Source organism: Leptonychotes weddellii, chromosome 1, assembly GCF_054177405.1.
Source record: "Leptonychotes weddellii isolate Sample4059 chromosome 1, ASM5417740v2, whole genome shotgun sequence".
In the NCBI taxonomy this organism is placed as follows: Eukaryota; Metazoa; Chordata; class Mammalia; order Carnivora; family Phocidae; genus Leptonychotes; species Leptonychotes weddellii.
In genome coordinates, this window is record NC_138369.1 from 90,793,261 (window position 1) to 90,812,750 (window position 19,490).

At 40.0% G+C, this 19,490-nt stretch overlaps 1 protein-coding gene across 2 annotated transcripts; it reads right to left on the reverse strand.

Moving 5' to 3' along the window:
- Positions 1-434: 434 nt before the first annotated feature.
- PFN2 (profilin 2) lies at positions 435-5,940 on the reverse strand. Of its 2 annotated transcripts, none has more exons than XM_006733254.3 (3): positions 5,717-5,940; positions 3,366-3,558; positions 435-1,660 (listed from the first exon to the last, which is right to left on the reverse strand). In XM_006733254.3, the coding sequence occupies exons 1-3, from the start codon at positions 5,846-5,848 to the stop codon at positions 1,563-1,565; spliced, it is 423 nt and encodes a 140-aa protein (XP_006733317.1). In that variant the 5' UTR covers positions 5,849-5,940; the 3' UTR covers positions 435-1,562. The 2 variants fall into 2 exon arrangements, with proteins under 2 accessions (XP_006733317.1, XP_006733318.1); XM_006733255.3 differs by having other exon boundaries at positions 435-1,337; positions 5,717-5,932.
- Positions 5,941-19,490: the final 13,550 nt, after the last annotated feature.

Genomic DNA, 19,490 nt, shown 5'->3' on the forward strand with positions numbered 1-19,490 from the left:
AATTTATTTCATCTGTCTGTAAACAAGGTGTTTAATAGTTATGGCATTTTTTTAAATGCATATTAAATCAGATGAGTTAGACTGTATCCCGGATGTAACAAAGTGCAGGGAAAGAAATGGACAAATCAGCAACAAGATTTGTTTTTAAATCTGTACATTATCCACAAGGCCCAAACAATAGAAGCAAATACTAGAATGTCCCTAAAGTAGTGCCATTCGAAAGAAACCTTTAATAGGTCAGTTAAAATCCATCTCACAATAGCAACAGTTCATTTTAACAATAGTATGGCACAGAACACATATGAAAAAAATTCATCACAAGACAGCCAAGTCCACAATAATGCAACTTCATATAAAAACTCAAGCTGCAAATAAAAATTGGTCCTATGAAGAACAAACTGGACACACTCCAGATGGTTATGTTGGGATACCTAATGTCCATAATGGCAGCCTTTTACAATTTTACTAAAGAGTAGAGCTGGTGTGCAAAGAAAGAGACAGGAACACAAATCTGAGCTACTGCAATGATGGAATGTCCCTGGGAATTCGATCTGTATGGTTACTGTAAGGTCATGGGAGGAAGTGCCTTTTGCTCTCGTTTTGCAGTTGCTCTCTTCACATATCCTATAGACAGAAGGTCTGTCTCTACTCAAGTGCAACAATACTGAAAGCAAACTACTGCAGCTCTCAATAGCTCATCAACAAAAGGGATTATTACTTGGTTAAATAAACCAGGCACTGCATAAAAGATGGAAGCAAACCAAATACCTATATGCAAAGGGAAAAGGTGGGAAAAGAGGAGTGAAGGAAAGATGCATGCACTTTTTCCTCCCAACCATGCGCTACAAAAGGAAGACTAAATGAGCTAAGTAAATGCTCAAAGTGCTGAAAGACATTGATCAAATTAGAGATTGTACAACCGGCACCTTGCTTAATATTAACTTATTTTAGTTATCAATATCCCATTAATTGCTAAGACAAAGTGATGCCCAACTTGGCATGCCCCCTCCCCCCAAATTTCAAGGTATCATGCAAATCATTATTGTGCTGCAATTATGTTGCCAGATAAGGGTTGGTTACATACAGTGGTTAACATACAAATGATCCATTGGGCAAACAGGAATCATGACATTAGAAAATAGGTAAAGAAAAATTAGCTACCATCTATAGTCTGGTAGCACTGTGACCGTAATTGGGGTGGTGATGAAGACAGTTGCTAGGTAGATGGGGAGAGGCTGCTTACACATCAGACCTCCTCAGGTATAAAGCGAGTTCATATGCTTTCTTGTTAAGTGTGCCTCCGTGGACACCTTCCTTTCCCATGACTATAACCAATGCTGGAGTACACAGGGAAACAAAACAAAAGTGAACAGAATTATTTAAGGGGGGGGAGGGCAGAAAGAAAGACACCTTTCCCCACCAACAAAGGGATACAAAGGAGACACAGGTTCATACCCCATCACCCTGCATTGCTAATAAAATTTCCAGAATTAAGACTCAAGCTTACAGCTAGGAAAGTTTAAGAGCAATTTTCCCCTAATACTTAACAGTCTGCCTAGCAGCTAGAACCCAGAGTCTCTCAAGTATTTTGCCATTGAGTATGCCTTCTTATTCAATCCGCCTCCATGGACCCCTTCTTTTCCCATTACAAAGACCAAGACTGAAAGAGAAAGAAGAAAAGTGTTTCAAAAGAAGTGTTAATCAAGAAAGTCACATAAGTTTTAGCAGACAGAACCCCGATTAATAAGTTAACATTAAGTTAGTTTTCCGCGAACTGTCAAGCACTGAAGTCAACTAGGTCTCCAAAAGGAGAACTTTCAAACTAGAAATATGCTGAAAACACTATAAACTGCATCCTGGAAGCCCAATCAGTGCAGCTGCAGCACTCCATAAAAATATCTTTACCCTAGCTAGGAAAAAAGAAGTATGATCGTTTATCTTCTAGGGCAAAAAACTGGTTAGTTATGACAAATTATTAGACTGGGCCCCAAAATATAAACTTACAAAACTTAGGTGATTATTTACAAAATTCTCCCCAACTTTAACAGGCTTAAGTACAAACTATTATGTCTTACCAGTGAGACTCAATGTGTCTATTAATTCCAGAGGAAAACCAAGACCAAATTTTAAAGAGCATTTTCAGTGCCATTCAGAAAAGTCCAAATAAAAAGTACTTAAGGCTTGTGCTTAATTGACATCCTCGCTGTGCTTTGTTTTTAGGTGAGTCTGAAATCCTGAAACAGGATTACTATTTCCAACAGGTTCTTCTATGATGCAATTCAGAGGTCTAGCCCCAAAATACACATGTATGGATGATTTTATACTTGCTACCACTAGATGTCAGTAGTGCTGTATAGCATAAAAATCTTATTCTAGTTTTATGTCACATTGGTTAATACTTCTTTTGAACATATTTATCTGAACTCAGCTAATATTTGGAGATGTGTCTACTATTTCAGTTATCTAATTTTCTTACAGAAAAATATTCATATGCATCAACTCACATCGAAGTAAGAGTCACGTTCAGGATAATCACAAGGAGTTGGCAGAACCACTGCAGTAAATTACAGCTCAGAGGAGCTTCAAGTTCATTCACATGGTAGATTTGGTCTTAAAATCAGCTGTGCCAAGTCGGCTATCTGAGGCTACACAGCCCTCTTAATTTACAAAATATTTACAAAGGATAATACATTTAAATGTATTTGTAAATCAATTAGATGTCATAATAAACCTCAATCTTGGAAGTTTTTTTGCAAAAAAGTAGTGAGACTTATTTAGGTTAGTAAGAATTTCTGCAATGTTGACAACAGTCAGGAAACACCAAAACTTCTGGACCAAGTGTATACATGAAATATAATTTCCTACTTTCAAATCTAAATTTCACAGACACACTTAGTCTTTGAAAATACTTTAGTAAACAGGTGGCTTACTACAAAACCTTATTCTAATTATTTCTCTCTTCCCCTTCCCTAACAGTATTTCTAACAGAAAACTGAGCAAATGTTCATTTTTCCTTCTTTATGCTGAGCAGTGAATAATTAAAATGCAAGAAAGGGAAGAGATGCAAAGGTGAAAGACTCAAAAGGACTAAAGTAACCAAACAATATGAACGATTTAACATATGTGAATTATATGTGAATCTGTTTTTTAGTAAAGTCAGGATCTCAGAGACTAGGCTGTGTATGCAGCTGATGTAGAGTTGGTAAATCTAAAGCAAAGCAGTGCCTCCCTTCAGTGCTGGGCAGTTCACAAAAACCACCTTAATAGCCATTATGGACTAACACTTTAATTCAAAATGTTAAAGAAACTGCTTAATAAGTTGTAATGTAGCGTGCAACTTTTAACCAAAAGAGTACTCTGCTTACCTCTACCAGCTCTGCCGACAGCAACGTTGTATGTTGGCTCCCCACCTTGACTCTTTGTCCGGATGTCCATTGTGCAGTCACCATCGACATATAGGCTATCTCTGATCACGGAGCACTTCTTTGCGCCAAGAGTCAAACCGTTGGTAAAGAAACCTTCCCGGTCTTTTCCTACAATCATATCTATTTCTACTGGCTGCCCCCGCCAAAACAAAACAAAACAGAAAAGAAAAGAAAGGAAAAAGCATTAAGTTGTAATTCTTGTCATGCCTCCGTATCAGTGGAAAAACTGTATGCCAAGTTTGTATTGTACTAGAAGACATGCACATTTCACTAATGTAAAATCAAGTTTCAGTCTTTCTAAAGAATTAATCTTATATGACTACATGTTTTGTATCACTTCATTTCACAGTTAACTGTGTACTAACTAAAGACCAGTCTATGCAAAGAATCTATGCAGTTGATAGTTCACACTAAATAAACTGCAAATTTAACAGTTTATAAACTGTTTCAAGGTCAGGGGGTACTGGAAGTGCTTATGTAATGGTAAAGATCCACCTATAAACTCTTCCAACAACTGCTTGCCTGTCACCCTGAGTCACATTACAGTTATGCTGCAAACTCAAAGTTGCTTGAAAGTCTCCTGAAAAAATGCCTATGCTTAACACACCTGTTCACTTCTACTCTGCTTTAAATAGCTTGAAATATCCCCCATAATATGAACTTCAAACCCTAGACCTCAACACATTCCCAAATTCATATCTCCCTCCTATTTTCCTAGCCACTCTCTTTTTTCCTCTCCAACTTCCCTTCCCCTCCCACCTCAGTAATCAGTTTTCTTTCTGGGCAAATGCAGAGGATTCTGTTGGTGGCACTGCAGTAGACAACGGTAAAAAACAAAACAAAAAACAAAACAAAAACCCAGAGAAAATGGAGACTGGGAAAGAAACTGAGGTAGTCACCAGAACCGGAAAGGAGAAAACGTGCATTCTAACATTCCCTGAATAAGAAGGAAGGCGTCGCCCCCATCAGAACTGCAGAGTCATAGCAGGCCCCAGCCATTTCCAAGCACACTCCCGCAATCTTCCCAGCCAGACAGCGGGAACTCACACAAAGACAAGAGGACTGCAGAAAAAAAGTTGACCGCCAGATAGATGCCAATTCTCTATAAAAACTAGTTCACTGCGGTTATAGGAGACCTTAAAGTACTAGTATTAAGGACTGAGTTCTACACAGATCTTAAGCCATGTTTAGTAGTACAGAATAATTAGTAGCACTCATAATAGGGGGCCTGAATTTTGGCGTTTGATGGGAGGGGAGCATGGGGCCAAGAAATTAAGGGAATGCCCCTGTATTTGACACAATCGTCAAGAAAGCGGCAGAAAGAGGCAAACAATAAAGCAGCACTGGAGGCTTAGTAACAATTATCCCCCAAACATGTGGCAACCAAGTCAAAACCAGCAGGTCACAAGAAAATCAGGCACTGTAAAGCATAAATCTGCATTAGTTCCTTTACTATCTTCACTAAAGAGGGAGGGACTTGGAAAAGTAAAGTGTCCCCTCGGTTTTCACAGACTGTAAGCTCCAGAAAAGCACCCCCTTTTTTAGAGCTATGTTGCGTAATTGGGGATAACGGTATATCGATGAATCTCCATAGGAGGAGAGAAATCAATGGCAGTTCGCCATCTTGGAGAATTTAAAAAAAAAAAAAAAATCCTACGGAGCCAGAGCTGAAGTCGAGATTCACTAATCTACCTACGTTGTCGGCGTACATTTCTCTCAAGCCCCAAAGGCCTGGACACCCGCAAACCTACGCAAAGTCGCTGCGAGGATCCGGGGGCCGGGCAGCCGCCGCCTCCCACAGCCCGCCGCGCGGGCGGCGCGGGCGGCGCGCTGTCCGCGGAGCGAGGGGCAGCCCGGCCGCCGGAGGACCCCCGCCCGGGCCACGCGCGCCCCGGCCCGGTCCCTCCAACCCCGCTTCCACCCCGGGACATGCAAAGCAAACCTTAGGGCTTGCAGAAGACCACAGAGAGCCGCACGAGGGGGAAAAAAAGCCGGCCCCCCCCCAACCGGTGCGCCCCCTCCCCCCGCCTCACGGACTGACACTGGAAACACCGGGGGCCGCCGAGGCAGTTAGGGAGCCAGGGAGCCAGGCCGCCGCCCCCGCCGGGTCAGCGCAGCCCCGGGCAAGGGGGCGTCCCCGAGCCTCGGCCTCCCCGCCAGCCCCCCAGCCGCATCCTCGGCGCCGGCCGCCTACCACACCTGCCCGCGCGGCCCTCCGTGCCCCCACAGCCGGCCGGCCCCGCTCGGGTCCGGGGACGGGAACGGGAACCCAGACCGCCGCCGGTCCTCACCGTAATGCTCTGGAAGACGCCCCCGGCCGTGGCTGCCCAGACGTATTTGGCGTCGCAATAGCCGACAATGGCGGCCTCCTGGCAGCAGCCATCGCACATCAGGTTATCCACGTAGCTCTGCCAACCGGCCATCTTCGAGCCCTTCGCACTGCAGCGGGGACGGCGAGGAGCAGCAGGCGCAGCGGCGGCGGCGGCGGCAGCGGGCGGCGGCGGCGCGGGGGGAGGCGGGGCGGGGGCGGGGAGGAGGCGGCTCTGCGCAGGCACCGACCGCCCCCCTCCCCGAGGAGCTGCGGCGGGAGGACGCGGGGACGGCGATGAGGGACAAGCCGCCGAGGTCGCCCGGCCTGCCTGCCTGCCCGCCCGCAGCCGCGGGGCTAACCACCAGCGGGAGGCTGCGGAACGGCTGTGTTGGCGGCGACGGCGCTATCGGCGGCTGCTCCTCACCGCGGCACCTTTCAGTTCTCCGCGGCCACGGCGGGGCGGGCGTGCGCGCGCTCGTGCGTGCGATCCTTCCGCGGCGCCCCGACTCGAAGGGTCCCGGGAAGGGAGGGGGAGACTGAGGCGGGGGCGCGGAGGGATACCGCTCTGGGACAATCACGGCCGCCACGTGCGCCAGAGAGGTCCGGGTGCGGTGGGGTCGCTGGGGGCGGCTGCCCGAGGCCCGCGGAGGGGGCGGTTCCTCCGTCGCATTCGGCACCCCAGGGACGGGGGTGTCTGAGACGCCTCCAGTCCCCGCGGCCCGGTCGTGATGCGCCTCTTTTCTGCGTCCGGTGGCTGGGGGTGCGGAACCTTGAGCCTTGGTGGTGGCTTGCCGAGTTGCCCTGGTGACGGGATGTGGAGCGTTTACTCCTGTTTGTGGTGGGGGTGGCAGTGGCAAGGTCGCCCACGCTCATCTCGGGCGTCCTCAATGGCACCTTCTTCCCTGGAGCCCCCCGCCCTTTGGCGGTACAGGCAGCCGAGAGGGCGCGTCCCGGCAACCTGAAATCTGAGCTGGCGTTTGGGGCTCTCAGGAACATTTCTGAGCTTTGCCGGTCTTTCATTGTTGCCTCATTTGGGTACCAGGGCCTCGCATTCTCTGGATTCTTTGACAGTAAGAACCCCCTTAAGATTGCTAATCACCTGTGGCTAAATTGCTCTTAAATTCCGAACAAAACCAATAGCGACCTACGTAAACTATTTGTTGGCTAACTGGGAAAGTTACTGGCGGGTCAAAGAAATCGCTGAAAATACAGAGTGCAAGACCTAAGAAAGGGTTCCCCGGATGAATATAGTATAGTAATTATTTTTGCTATTCAAAGGTAAAATAATTGCAGGACCCAGGTCTGAGAATGGCTTGTATTTACAAGGTGGAGTCCCTGTGATTCTCTCATCTCTTTAGTAACCTCTGGGTGCTTTGACTAGACAAGGAATTAGGAGACGACCTACAACAGTTTTAATTTTAGGTGAACAAAAATGATCTGCCAATCAAGGAAAGGAAGAAAGCTCATTTAAAACGTTGAAAAGTTAATTTCAAATTTAAAGTTATCGCGTAAGGTCACGATTTGTGACACAGCTGTAGCTCATGAAAAGACAAAAATGCTAAGCAATTTAATTGGCTCTGAAGTTTTTATTTTTTCTGCTGTTTGCTTTTATATTTTTTTCTGCTGAAATCAGCTTCTGCAAGGGAGGGGAGGAAAGCACAGTAGGAGAACCCCCAAGTCAGGAACCTATCAGATTGAGACAATGTATTTTCTCATGTTCTGATGATACAGAATACCTATGTGGTATAAAATGTGTGCCAAAAATTGTTTCATTTTTGCAGGTGTGCCTCCCACCTGATCTAGTTAAACTTATTGGTTTATTACTTTACCTCTTTGCAGTGGTTTTTGATGGTTTTAATCCTTCAATCTTAGCAGTTTATCACCTTAAAAGTTAATAATACAGTGTATTGATAGCACTGAATATGGTCACTTTGTGAGAATTCATCAAGCTGTACAGTTATGATTTGTGCTTTTAGTATGCATGTTATAATTTAATAAATTTAAACAAGAAAGATCAGAGAAAATAAAGATAAAATAATTTAAAGTATATTGCAATTGAATGTTATTTATTAATCTACTCTGAGTTTTTGAGATTTCATTTCCAGACTATTATTGCAAAGAGTTGGAAATAACTGCATCCATTTTTATTCTTTTGTTGTCTTTAAACAGCAAAAGGATTAGACCAACTGAATCTTCTGGATATTCAAATTTCAAAAGGTTCTAAAAAGATTCTCAAACATATCTATTGGGTAATACGTTCTGAAGAATTTAGAATTTCTAACATTTTTCCATATTTTTCAAATTTGATACACTTCAACATTAGCATTTTACTTTTTCAACATAGTGTTATTACTTTCCCAGAATAGCATCCAGTAAAATTTAAACTATGAAAAACATATTTTGTGTAATAGATTAAATGAGGCTTTACTGTTTAGATTTTTAGATAATATATTCAAAGGAATCTATTTACTGTCTGCTTTTTAGTACAGACAGTCCCCTACCTACTAGGGTTCAATTTATTATTTTCCAACTTTTCCATGATGTAAAAGCCATAGGCATTCAGTAGAAACTGTACTTCAGATTTTAAATTTTGATCTTTTCCCGGGTTAGTGGTATGCAGTGTGATACTGGTGATGCTGGGCAGCCAGTCAGCAGTCAGCTCCCAGTCAGCCCCACAATCACAAGAGTAAACAACTGATACAACCATTCTATTTTTCACTTTCAGTATTCAATAAACTACATGAGGTATTCCACACTTCATTATAAAATAGGCTTTGTGTTAGATGATTTTGCCCAACTGTAGGCTAATGCAAGTGTTCTGACCACATTTGAGGTAGCGAAGCTAAGCTATGACGTTTCTAAGTTAGGTATATTAAATGCACTGTCCGCTTAGGATATTTTCAGTTTACAATGGGTTTATCAGGGTGTAATCCCATTGTAAACTGAGGAAGATCTGTACTATTATAAAATAATCCTGTGCCTATTTTCTTTAGAACCAGCTTCTCAGCATGCTGTCTTACTTTCTATTTGTATACAAGGATCTGTTACTATTTCATATAACTTGCGTACCACACACATTTCAAAAGACATAAATAGAGGCTAAACACTGAGTTTTAGGAATAGCAATGTGTTAAGTCCAAAGAAGTATCAATATAAAAAAAGAATTAACAATTTGTATCTTTCTCTAGGTTTTTGTGTGTGTGTGTGTGTGTGTGTGTGTGTGTGTGTGTTTTGTTTTTTCAGGGTAACTGATCCCTACAGCAATAATACCAAAGTCTGGGCAGAAGTAGAGAAAAATCATAGCTCTGTTGATACAGATATCCAGAATGATACAGCCTTTAACAATCAGTGGTGGCATATTTAAATTAGGAGTGAGTTATTATGCATTCTTTCCAAAATTCTTATTTAGGAAAACAGAAACTATGTGGTAAATCAGATTCTTTAATGTATCAGTCAAGGAATGTCTGAGCTCTTTAAGTCCATGAGTAAATCATTTGACATTTTAGTAAAAATACAAAGAAAAAGGAGTTAAGTTGTGTTAAAATGTATTCACCCTGTTAAACATTAGTATAGACTAAAACTACATAATTACCCCAAATATAGTAAAATGACAATTAACTAAGCCCACCCCAAACCCTCAATTAACTAAAATTTCACCTCCATATTTATTTTTTGGAAAAAGTGTTTTAATTGTAAAAGTAATTATCAAAACAATAAAATTTAGAAAAATGGAGAAAAATCACACAATACAAATGTTGTCTTTTGAATGTATTCACTCATTGTTTTATTTATGATTTTTATAGTAAAGAACATGGAGTACCTACAATTCTGGATTTGTCCATTTTATCCTGAAATTCAATGCATTTTTGCTTTTTATAGCTTGAGGTTATTTAATTGGATGCATACAAGTTAAAATTGTTGTATTTTCTTTCTGATATATTTAACCTTTATGTTAAGTAGCGGCCCTCTTTATTGCCAATAATGTGTTTTGTCTTAAAATTTATTTTGTCAAAGGGCCCCTTGGTGGCTCAGTCAGTTAAGCGGCCGACTCTTGATTTTGGCTCAGGTCATGATCTCAGGGTCCTGGAATAGAGCCCCACGTGGGGGCTCTGTGCTCAGCGGGAAGTCTGCTTAAGATTCTCTCTCTCCCTCTCCCTCTGCCCCTTCCCATGCTTGCTCGCTCTCTCAAATAAATCTTTTAAAAAATGTTATTTTTGTCAAATAGTAAGGTAACTATCCTAGCTTTCTTTTTATTGATATTTATCTGATCTTTTCTCTCTCCTTCCCACTTCCTTGTCCCCTCCTCCTCTTTCTCCTACTTCCCCCTCCACCCCCCTTACCTGTAATTAAATTTTAGATGTCTCTTATAAATGCTGGAATTTGGCTTTTTGTCTAATAGGCAATATTTTAATTTTTCATTCAATTTATATGTTTAATTTCTATTCCTCTAGTGTTACCCTCAAAATTTTACCATGCATATTTAATAGAACAGAGCTTTAAGTTAAATAATATCTTAAACCCTACCTCCAGACAATCCAAGGACCTTAGAACATTTTAAATCTGGTCACTCCTCCTCAGGCTACTATTTCACACAGATGTTTGTTTATACATATGTATTCACAGTTGACCCTTGAAAAACATGAATTTGAACTGCATGGGTCCACTTATACATGGATTTTTTACAGTACAGTACTCTTCCTTATGATTTGACATTTTCTTACTTTGACATTTAGCTTAGTTTGCCCCAAGATTGCAGTTTATAATACATAAAACTAAAAATATATGTTAATCAACTATTTATGTTATCAGTAATGATTCCAGTCAATAGTAGGCTATAGTAGTTAAGTTTTTGGGAGTCAAAAGTTATACATGGATTTTCTTTTTTTTTTTTAAGATTTTATTTATTTGAGAGAGAGAGAGAGAGCACAAGCAGGGAGGAGAGGGAGAAGTAGGCTCCCTGCTCAGCAGGGAGCCCAACACTGGGCTGGATCTCAAAATCCTGGGATCATGACCTGAGCCGAAGGCAGATGCTTAACCGACTGACCCACCCAGGAGCCCCTATACATGGATTTTCTGCATGAGGGGTATGTGCCCCAACCCCTGTGTTGTTCAAGGTCAACTGTATACATATACGTTTGCTACTTAACTTACCATTCCTTCTTATATCTCAGACCATTATTCTATGATCCTTCTTCCTGAAGTAAATCTTTAGAAGTTCTTTTAATAGAGGTCTCCTAGTAAATTCTGTATTTTTGTTTATTCGAAAATGTTTTTGTATCACTTTCATTCTTAAAAAAGAGGTTGAATTTACAATACAAGACCAACACTTTGAAAATATGGCATTCATTCTGGCTTTCATCATTGCTGATTGTATTTTTATGAATGATCTGTTCTTTTTTTCTGGCTAATTTTGGAATCTTTTTGTCTTTTCTGTCCTTCAGTTTCACTATGATGTATCTATATCTAGGTTTCTTTTACTCTACTCTCCTTGGAAAAATAGTTTTATATCCATGATCACTTCTGGAAAATTCTCAGTCATTATCTCTTCAATTATTCCTTTTCCTCTCAGTTCTCTCTCTTCTTTTGGGATTCAGAATAAATGTTTCCTTTTCCTCTTCTGTTCTCCAAATCTCTTAGCTTCTCTCATATTTTCCATCTCTCTGTGCTGCATTCTGGGTAATTTCTTCAGCCAAATGTTCCAGTTCATCCTTCAGTTATGTTTCATCTGCTGTTAAACCCCTACATTGACTTTTTGTTTCTTAAAATCTATTTTCCATCTTCAGAAGTTCCATTTTATTGTTACCCAGATCTTTCTTATTCCTGATGGTCTGTAATTGCTTGCCTATCTTTGTGGTTCCATACTTTGTTTCTTCAAACATCTCTTACCTAGTTTTCTATACTCTGTATCTGACCATCCAGTATCTAAATAAGTTGTATGTTTTTATCTCTCTCACCCATGATGGCTTGCCTCCTGTATACTTGGTGATTTTAGACTGTGAATTCATATTTCCTTGATCTTAGTATGTGGGAACTCTGATGGCTTAAATTGAGGACACTTTCTTTCAAAGATGATTTGCATCTGCTTCTGCTATGTGCCCAGGAGTACTAGCAACCTGGGGCCACTTTAACCCTTCCTATGATGGCCCCTGGATGCAGGAGTATCTGATCCACCTCCTCACACAGAGCTGCTACTGGCATTTGCACTTAGACCAACCCCATATCTCCAGCTTGCATACAGACCCTTGCTCTAGTTTCTGCTCAAGATTTATTTCTCTTTATTTGGTGGGAAGAGGGGTCTTTGAAGAGATTTCTAATTTCTGAGAGCCAAGCAAAATATCAAAAAATGTTTTTGATCCAGTATGTAGTTGTTTTGCAGCAGGAGAATTCCCCTACAATATCCAGTTCAACCATGATGCCAGAAGCAGAAGTTATAACCACAATTGTGAATCTTCTGTGTTTTATTCACTTTGAGTTTCAGGCATGGGTGCTGGTTGGTGCTATTCACTGAGACAAGGAATATAGCAAGAAGAACAACATCAAGGAGGAAAATGTTAAGCTTAGTTGACTTTTCAGTACTTGTGAGACATCTAAGTAAAAATGCTGCATGGCAGTTACATGTACAGCTCTGTAGTTCAGAAGAGACATCTGGACTTGAGATAACACTTCAAAAATGAGTAGAGGAAGAGAAGTTTACAATGAAAGCAGAATGAGTGGCTAGAGAAGTTGGGTAGAGAATCAGGAGCAAGCTAGGTCATAAATGTCCAAGGAAGAGAGTTTTTCCAAATGGTAGGAATGGTTGAAGAATAGCAAATCATGCTACAAAGTCAAATGGGAGGACTGGAAGGTGTTCATTAAATTAGCAACAGAGAGGCTGTTTTGGAAATGGACAAATACAGATTTAGGTGAACGATGGGGGAGTAAACCAGATTGCAATGAGTAAAGGAAAAAATGGAAGGCAAGAGAGCTGAGACTTTTCTTCATTCAAGCATTTTGACAGTAAAGGAGAATAAAGAGAGAATTAGCCAAAGGGAACATATGGGTAGAGGAGGGGGTGGTGGTGGTTGTTTTAATTAGAGAGTCTCAAACATGATTAAATGCTGATGGGATGCATTAGTAGAGAAGGAGATGTTAAAGATAGAAAGAAGATAAATAATACCTCAAGGCTCTGGAATAGTTAAAAAAAAAAAAAAAAATGGCCTGGGATCCAAAGCATGGTTGGATAGAATTGCCCTTAGACAAAAGATGGGATACCTTCATTGTAACAGCAGTATATGATTGTGACTTTCTCTTCTTTTTATTGCAGTATGATACACATACAGAAAAGTAAACTAATCATAAATATATACCTTGGTGAATTTTCACAAAGTAATCTCATCCAGGTAGCCAGTATCCAGATCAAGAAATAGGATGATATCAGGATCCCAGGGATCCTCTTCTTGCCTACTTTAAGTCACTACTCTCCTCTCAAAAATGTACTTTTCTGACTTCTTAGAAATCATAGAATAATTTTGGCTATTTTTGAGCTTTATGTAAGTGGACTCGCACAGTAGTTCCTTTTCCATGACTGTGTCTGGCTTCTTTTGCTTAAATGTTTGTCAAAGTCATCTATAGTGTTGTATGTAATTGTAGTTTTTTCATTCTCATTGCTGTATAGTATTCCATTATGTGACTGTACAATAATTTATTTATCCATTCTACTCTTGGTGCATATTTTGTTAGTTTCTAGGATTTTGGTATTATGAACATAAACACTTTTATGCATGTATTTTGGTGTGCAGAGGTAAGCATATACCTAGGGATGGGATTGCTAGCTCATAGGTTTGGGTTTGGTAGATACTAACAAATAACATTCCAAAGGGATACCATTTTACCTTGGCACCAGTAATGTATGAAGGTTTCATTTGCTCCATAACCTCACCAACATTTGGCATTTCTCTCTTTTTAAGCATAAACATTTTACTGGGTATGTGACAGTAATTTATTATGGCTTTAATTTGCATATTCCCAATGACAAAGGTGAGCACATTTGTCACATATTTATTAGTCATTTGGACACTTTGATTCATAAAGCATTTGGGTAAAACTTTTGCCATACATTTGTTTGGATTGACTATGCAGTAGTCCGTCAAGTGAATATATCATAAGTTGTCCATTGTTATTGAAAAATCAAGTAAGTTGAGTAACAATAAAAAAATGTAGTTATGATTTGTGTTGGTGAACTTTCAAAGGCATGGAAATGGATAAGCACATTTTTAGAAAAAATGTCTAACAGCAAGATTTAAAATATAAAGAATGACACTTAACTCAATTAATCAAATGTGTTAGACATTGCCAGTTTGCCTACCCACTATTTACTGTTCTTCCTTGCTAACAATCATAAATTTGCTTGGGGGAGAGGGGTAACAAATCCAATTAAAAATACCTCCAAAATGTCCTTCCAGCTAGGGTGATCATCTAACCCATTGGCCAATCAGCTGAAACAGAAGTTATTTCATGGGAAGCTACTTTTTCCCTGATATATATATATTTTAAAGATTTTATTTATTTATTTGACAGAGAGAGACACAGCGAGAGAAGGAACACAAGCAGGGGGAGTGGGAGAGGGAGAAGCAGGCTTCCCCGCGGGGCAGGGAGCCCAATGTGGGACTCGATCCCAGGACCCTGGGATCATGACCTGAGCCGAAGGGAGACGCTTAACGACTGAGCCACCCAGGCGCCCCGCAATGATATTTAATTAAGTAGTCTTCCAAAAAAGCATTAAAATGAGGCTTTAAAGTTTTGTGTTTCCTCTAAGAAAGCTCAGATTTCACTTTTAGGGAAAATTGTTTCTGGGACCAGCTACCTTACTAGTTCAGGCTTATGCAGACTCATGATATGAATGGGCGAACTTTGACCAAGAAACCAAGAGCAGAACAAAAGCATTAAAAAACAAATGGAGAATAGGATAATTATACCAACTCTAGGTGAAAAGTGAGTGTTTTTAGAGGTGAAAAAATAAACAAGACTATGATAATGAAGGTGGTATTCAAAACCATTGATGACTGGAATTCCAAATAACATCTAGGGCAGGTAAAGAGGAACACTCCCAATACTATTCCTTTACATTGTGAGGAATGTACACATTGAGGAATTGAAGAATTCCTTTACATTGTAGAGATAGACTCCTTTCATGAATACTTCTGTGGCTCTGTTTTTAAAATCTCTTTAACACAATGTATTTAATTTCAACAATTTATTTGCTAGCAATTCTCCTTAATGAATAGTAGATATTCCTTGCAGTATTAATTTTTTTTCAATTCATGTAACAAGTGTTGAGCTCTTGCTATGGTTGTACATATTGGTATATGCTAAGAATATAAAAGAAGGTCCCTGCCCTCTCTTTTAAAGTGTAGGCAGGGAAGAATTTAAACAATATCGGGGCGCCTGGGTGACTCAGTTGGTTAAGCATCTGCCTTTGGCTCAGGTTGTGGTCCCAGGGTCCTGGGATTGAGCCCCGCATCGGGCTCCCTGCTCAGTGGGGAGTCTGCTTCTCCCGCTCCCCCTGCTTGTGCTCTCTCTGTCAAATAAATAAAAATCTTAAAAAAAAAAAAGAAGTTAAGCAATATGGTCTGGCTGGAGGATGTGTAAGAGATAAGCATGGGTAGGATTATAAACCATTAGATCACAAAATCAGACAGCATTCTAGAAGGACAGAGATGGAAAAAATTAATGGAGGTTGGAGTTATAAGGAAGTAATAAAAGGGTATTTCATAGAAAATGTACAACTACTGTTCAATCTTAAAGAATGGGTGGGACTGAGGATTGATTTTCAAAATCATGGACAAAACACAAGCTACAGATTTCCCCTCCTACTAGAATAAGCAGCCCACAGAATAAGGTATTTGCAAGCATATATCTAGCGAAGTATTCATTCAGAATATATAAACAAACTATAAGCCAATAAGAAAAAGAGTGATAACCTGTAAAAAAAAAAAAAGTGAGCAAAGACTTGAATATGCACTTTATAAAAGGGGTTCCCAAGGTCAAATAATGGCAGAAGAAGGTGCACAACTGCATTAGTACCAAGAAAAGGTAAATAAAACCACAATACACTTTCTTACACCTATTAGGGTGGCTACCATCAAAAAAACAAAAAACAGGGGCACCTGGGTGGCTCAGTCATTTGGGTGGCTGCCTTCAGCTCAGGTCATGGTTCCAGGGTCCTGGATCGAGCCTCACTTCGGGCTCCCGGCTGGGCAGAGAGCCTGCTTCTCCCTCTCCCTCTGCCTGCTACTCTGCCTGCTTGTGCTCTCTCTCTCTGTCAAATAAATAAATAAAATCTTAAAAACAAACAAACAAACAAAAACAAAACAAGCCTGGGCGAGAATGTGGAGAAATTGAGATGCTTGTGCACCGTTGGTGGGGATGTAAAGTGGTACAGCCACTGTGGACAGCAGTGTGGCAGTTCCTCAAAAAATTAAAAATAGAATTACCACGTGATGTGATGGGCATAAATTTCCTAAAACTGAACATGCACATAACCTTAAAACAGGGAAATTTTATGGCATATAAATTATACCCTCAGTAAAGCTGTTTAAGAAGAAGGTGCTAAAAAAAAAGAAGAAGAAGAAGAAGAAAGGATGGGACATGTTAAAAGTACAAGAAACATTTGAAAGAGGTTCCAATAGCCAAAGTTGGAACAATTTGAGCCAAAAAATTAAATAATGGTAGTGTTGTATTATAACCCTTAAAATATGCATGCCTCCCTATTGATATAAATAAATAAATGGGGAAGAAGGGACAAATCTTCCTTATAGAAAAATTTCTGGTACTTAAATGTAGAGGGAATGAAGAAATAGAAAATTACCATTAAGCCACAATAATAACTACTGTAAGCAAGATCTACTGATGAATACTAAAATTAGGGGATGAAACTTTTAGAAGACACAAGGTACTTGCTTAGCCTCAAAGTATCTCCCCACAAATATTTATTAATGCTTTTGGTTTTAACATAAGCCTACAAAGTCTTTCATATCCCTTCCTCCAGGAGGTGGAGCTTAATTCCCTCCCCCTTGAGTACAGGCTGGACTTCATGACTCACTTTTACTGAATAGGGTACGGAAAGAGAAAAATAGTAACTTCACAGTAGGGAAAACTGGCAGACAAGACCTTAAAAGTTGGTTGAAATTAATATCACCAATAATAAGTCATGTTTATATCATGTACTCCCTGATATGATGTGATGTGTATGAAATGTCCTAAAGCTGAACATGGCCATACCCTGGAATGTATCCATTCCATCCATAGGTATAGATCCAACAAAAGCATGTTCACATATTTCGCACCAAAAGACCTTTACAAGAGTCTCCATAGTAGCATTGTTATAGCCCAAATGCTCATCAATAGTAGAATAGTTATATTCAAACAATGGAATACTATACCATAACCATAATAAATGAGACATCACTGCACACATTAGGGCTAAAAAGCTCACAAGATGATGTTTAATTAAAGAAGCTAGGCACAAAAGAGTACATACTATTTGACATGATTATATAAAGTTAAAAAACAGACAAAATTAATCTGTGGTGTTAGAATTCAAGGTAGCAGTCAAGCTTTGGGGAGGAGGGCTGGAGATCCAGAGGGGACATGAGAAATGCTTCTGGGATGCTGGAAACATTGTAGTTCCCTCATCCACAGTGGTTATTTTTATTTTTATTTTTATTTTTTTATTTTTTTATTTTTTAAAATACCAATTTCAACACGATACATCCAAACTCTTTTTTTTTAAATATTTTATTTATTTATTCATGAGAGATAGAGAGATAGAGAGAGAGAGAGGCAGAGGCAGAGGGAGAAGCAGGCTCCCCGCGGAGCAGGGAACCCGATGCGGGACTCAATCCCAGGACCCTGGGATCGTACCTGAGCCGAAGGCAGATGCTTACCCGACTGAACCACCCAGGCGTCCCACATAGTGGTTATTTTTAATGGGTTATTCACTTTGCAATAATTCATCAATCTGTACACTTACAACACTCTTCGGTTTATATATTTTACTTTAATGACAAAGTTTAAAAAAGAAAAACAACATTTAGCAATTAGATAAAATTCCTGCCATACTAATTGGGTGGATATTACCTAATCAAAAGATTGTTTTGAGGACTATTAAATAAGATGGTGTATAGAATATATATAAAATAAGAGCATAGGGCCGGCCACAAGTAAGTGATACTAATAAATTGATATTGCTGTCATCATCTTCATCATTACCATGGGCAAGGGGAGTCTTCCTCCCAATTCTGGGCCATGCTTTGTTGCATGAGCTCTCACAGCAGATCGGCTCAGGTCATTCTCACAAAGTCCTGCCTGACTACCTGTATTTGCTTTTAGCCTCTCCAGAGTGATCCTAAATCAGCCAAGGGAGAAGAGAATCGTCCTGTCTTTTTTTGATTATCTGCTAATCACAAAAAGATCTCAAGCATGTGTGATGGGACTACCCTTTTCCCTGCTCCCCATGGTTGAAGTGGCGCTGGGAAGAAGCCTTAGATGGTTAAAATCTTTGAATGAGGCACTTTTCAAGGGTAACTAATTAGAAGATACTTTTCATGTGACTCAAGCTCAGGCATTGGTCATGATGTGATGATTTCAGCATAAAAAATATAATATTAAGGTCAATTGAAACAAGTGGAGTCCTTGGAGGAGTATGAGCTGCTAATCAATGAGTTAACGGAAAGTGTAGAATAATTAGATGGACAGAGAGCCCAACAGTTAATCAGCACCAGGGGTCAGTCACAAAAGCCAAATATAAAGAGGGTTTGGTAGTGTACTCCAAGGTAATAAATTTCCTAAATATCCTGCCGAGGGTTGCTGAGCACATAGACTCAGCTCCTGGGGATTGAAATGCTGGTGGTTCCACTAATAATAAAACCCCAGTAAAGACACATATGTTTTTATTTATTTATTTATTTATTTATTTATTTATTTGAGAGAGAGAGAGAGAGAAACAGCATGAGAGGGGATAGGGTCAGAAGGAGAAGCAGGCTCCCCGCTGAGCCAGGAGCCCGATGTGGGACTCGATCCCAGGACTCCGGGATCATGACCTGAGCTGAAGGCAGTCGCTTAACCAACTGAGCCACCCAGGCGCCCGACACATATGTTGTTTATAAGCCTAATTAGACCAGATCAGTCTATCCCAATATAGGGCAATACATTATATAATCTTGGCCAAGACTTAAAATACATTATTTTTAGAGGCAAACACCAAGTTCTAGTTCCAAACTTAACTCTAGAGAAGGGAGTGGACTTAAAAAGTCTAAGTAACCTAACAACTAAATTTTGCAGTAAAAAAAAGAGGCTCAGCACTGTAATTAATGGCTTAGATTTGAATGACGGGGAAAAACTAAGTTTTGTGCCCTAAGAAATGGTAAAAAAAAAAAAAAAAAAATCCAGAACCTCAGTGAGTTTTGGGGTCTGAGAATTGTGACCTAGAATGTATCAAACTAATATTACTGAAACATTAGGAAGATGTCAAAATAAGATCCATAATCCTAGGAATGTATAAAACAACTTTAATCCTAGGCATGTATAAAACAAATTTAATGAAGAAATAAATTCAATATATGGCATTTGATATATAGAATAAAGTTAAATGTAATTAAGTTTTGTTATATTTCTGTATGTTGTCTGCTACTTAAGGTAATGAAGTATTCAAAAGAATAAATCAGATTTGTAATTTCAGTTAAAATTAAGGGAATTTAATCAAATTTTACATTAAT

Bases quoted from the DNA above. Each gene is read 5' to 3' on its own strand.
- PFN2 (XM_006733254.3), bottom strand. From the start codon at position 5,848: ATGGCCGGTTGGCAGAGCTACGTGGATAACCTGATGTGCGATGGCTGC. The intron at 3,559-5,716 runs GTGAGGACCGGC...TGGCGGGGGCAG, and splicing joins GCGTCTTCCAGAGCATTACG to CCAGTAGAAATAGATATGAT. The intron at 1,661-3,365 runs GTAAGCAGAGTA...TTTCTCTTTCAG, and splicing joins TGTCGGCAGAGCTGGTAGAG to TCTTGGTCTTTGTAATGGGA.